General features: G+C 44.7%; 1 protein-coding gene across 1 annotated transcript; it reads left to right on the forward strand.

The window, feature by feature from the left end:
* The first annotated feature begins 211 nt into the window (after positions 1 to 211).
* On the forward strand, positions 212 to 1,953 carry LOC122664722 (cytochrome P450 86A8-like). The gene has a single exon (XM_043860680.1). It carries the CDS (start codon positions 295 to 297, stop codon positions 1,951 to 1,953), a length of 1,659 nt encoding a protein of 552 aa, XP_043716615.1. The 5' UTR covers positions 212 to 294.
* Positions 1,954 to 3,121: the final 1,168 nt, after the last annotated feature.

A 3,121-nucleotide genomic window follows, 5' to 3' on the forward strand; every position in this document is an offset into this window, starting at 1 on the left:
ACTTCTCCCATTTCCATCTTTTCCTTCCAAGTTTTCTTGCCTTCTCTGCAACAAACCCAGTTGGATTTTCTCCAATTTTCGCCTGAGATGACCCCATGCAGCTTGCACTGATTTCTGAAGCCATTGTTGACGACAAACGTGACCTGGGAGTTCATCTTTAAGGTTTCCGGTGGAAATTTTTGAAAGATTACCGGCGCCGGAGCCGGCGGCGGAAGGTGGAAGGTGACTGTTAGTAAGATCCCCGGTGAGTTTTGGGTGGTGGGGTTCACCGATCCACGTTATTATTCTGATCACATGGAGACATCAACGGCTCTACTGCTCTTCGTTGCCATCACAGCTTATTTACTGTGGTTCACTTTCATCTCGCGCTCGCTGCGGGGCCCACGAGTGTGGCCTTTGCTGGGTAGTCTGCCGGGGTTGATTGAAAACTGCGACCGCATGCATGATTGGATCGCCGAGAATCTTCGCGCGTGTGGTGGCACGTACCAAACTTGCATCTGCCCCATCCCTTTTCTAGCACGAAAGCAAGGGTTGGTGACTGTCACGTGTGATCCTAAGAATCTCGAGCACATATTAAAGACTCGTTTTGATAATTATCCCAAGGGTCCCACTTGGCAAGCTGTGTTCCATGATCTACTCGGGGAAGGTATCTTTAATTCTGATGGTGACACGTGGCTGTTCCAGAGGAAGACCGCTGCGCTCGAGTTCACGACTCGGACTCTACGACAAGCCATGGGTCGATGGGTGAACCGAGCCATCAAGCTGCGTTTCTGTCCTATATTGGAAACGGCTCAAATCGAATCCAAGCCGGTCGATTTTCAGGACCTGCTCCTCCGGCTCACATTCGATAACATCTGTGGATTGACGTTCGGCAAGGACCCTCAGACCCTGTCGCCCGGTCTATCCGAGAACCGGTTCGCATCGGCATTCGACCGAGCCACAGAAGCCACCCTGCAACGCTTCATCCTCCCCGAAGTCATTTGGAAGATGAAGAAATGGCTTCGGCTTGGAATGGAAGTCACCCTGAGCCAAAGTATTCGACACATGGATGATTACCTATCCAATGTGATCGAGACACGTAAGCTGGAGCTCAAGCAGAATACTGGCGGGAACCCACACGACGATCTACTGTCCAGGTTCATGAAGAAGAAGGAATCCTACGCGGACTCCTTCCTCCAACACGTGGCACTCAATTTCATCCTAGCTGGACGTGACACGTCATCTGTAGCTCTCAGCTGGTTCTTCTGGTTACTAACACAAAATCCTAGGGTGGAAGATAAGATCTTACACGAGATCTGTACGGTGTTGATGGAGACACGTGGCGATGACACGTCAAAGTGGTTGGAAGAGCCATTGGTGTTCGAGGAAGTTGACCGGTTGTTCTACCTGAAAGCAGCACTTTCGGAAACGCTCCGGTTATACCCGTCGGTACCACAGGACTCAAAACACGTCATCGCCGACGATGTGTTACCGGACGGCACGTTCTTACCGGCGGGATCAGCGATCACTTATTCGATATATTCAGTAGGGAGGATGGAGTGGACGTGGGGGGAAGATTGTATGGAATTCCGACCAGAGAGGTGGTTGTCGTCGGACGAGAAGAATTACGAAGCGAAGGATCAGTTCAAGTACGTATCGTTTAATGCAGGGCCAAGGATCTGTTTGGGTAAGGACTTAGCTTATCTCCAAATGAAGTCTATCGCAGCTGCGGTGTTACTCAGGCACCGGCTTATTTTAGCACCGGGGCATAGAGTGGAACAGAAGATGTCGTTAACTCTCTTTATGAAGAATGGGCTCCTGGTTAATGTGCACCGTAGGGATCTGACGGCCATCGCTGCTGCAATTCGTAAGAAGAAGGAAGGAATATCTGCCGTTACTGTTAACTGTAACGGTAACGGTAACGGTAATGGTAATGGTCACGTGGTTGATCAGATGGTCGTTGGAGCTGCATAAATGAGGAGTGAGGAGGACAAATAATAAGGGAGTGTTTGGTGGTACTTCCTTTGTGAATATTATTATTATTATTATTAGTAGTATGGCCATTATTGATTTTGAAGGTATTACTGGTGTTGTATAAGGTGGATGGGAGTCTTGATAACATTGCATGAGCTCTCATTCATTAATATTGATTCAAGAGAGAGAGAGAGAGAGAGAAAGAGGTGTGCAGATAGCTATTGAAGGAGACATAAATTAACCTGAAACAAGGGGGAAAGGTGAGTGTTGGAAGAGATAACGAGAGAGAGGGCGGAGAGTGGGAAGCTAATAAAAACTAATTTTTGTCTTCTTTTTATTTATTTTCTAGTTTTTGAGACACTTTTCTACATTTCATATTCTGTTTACCAATAAACCTACAAGGTTTTTTACTCTATATATATATATAAAGAAATAAATACAACCTTACATGTTTCTCTCTCTCTCTCTCTCTCTATCTCTGTGTGTGTAACTTGCATGGGTAGGTGGACAAAATTTTTTTGTAGAAGGGGAATTTGGTTTCTAAGATGAAACGGCCTCGATTACACTTTAAGTTGCGTAGTTGTTGCACTTATTTACTGGGTTAATTACATTGGGACATTACAAAAGTTGTGCTCATCAATAAACAAAGGAAGAACACTTAAAAAAGCTTGTAAGAATGGAACAATGGAGTGAAATACCAAAGTGCGACAATGAGAATAAGAAGAAGACTATTCATAAGTGTACTTCTAAGTTTCCTAGAGAGAGAGTGAGACTGAGAAGAATACTGCTCAAAAATTTATTCTAAGTTTAATCAATGTTCTCTAAACGTGCGAGAGCCTTGTGCATTGGATACGATCTTTTTTTTTTCCATAGATGTTCTCTATTTTTTAAGGAAATCGAGATGCCTCTTGGACTTCAGAGGAGAGATATCTCTTGGACGTACCTAGCTAATTAGCTATACAAAAAACAGACCCAACACATAGGAGGGTATTTTGAATCTTTAATTTATGGGAAAAAAGAAAGTTGCTGGGTTGCATGATGGCACTTGTGTCCAGACACAAGAATATATTACCCGTCCAACTCCTTGTGAAATAAAAAAAAAAAACCATTTGTATTAATGCCCTTACGTATGTTATTATTGGCCCCTACGAGTTGATGCAGGGATTAC

Source organism: Telopea speciosissima, chromosome 6, assembly GCF_018873765.1.
Source record: "Telopea speciosissima isolate NSW1024214 ecotype Mountain lineage chromosome 6, Tspe_v1, whole genome shotgun sequence".
Classification (NCBI taxonomy): domain Eukaryota; kingdom Viridiplantae; phylum Streptophyta; class Magnoliopsida; order Proteales; family Proteaceae; genus Telopea; species Telopea speciosissima.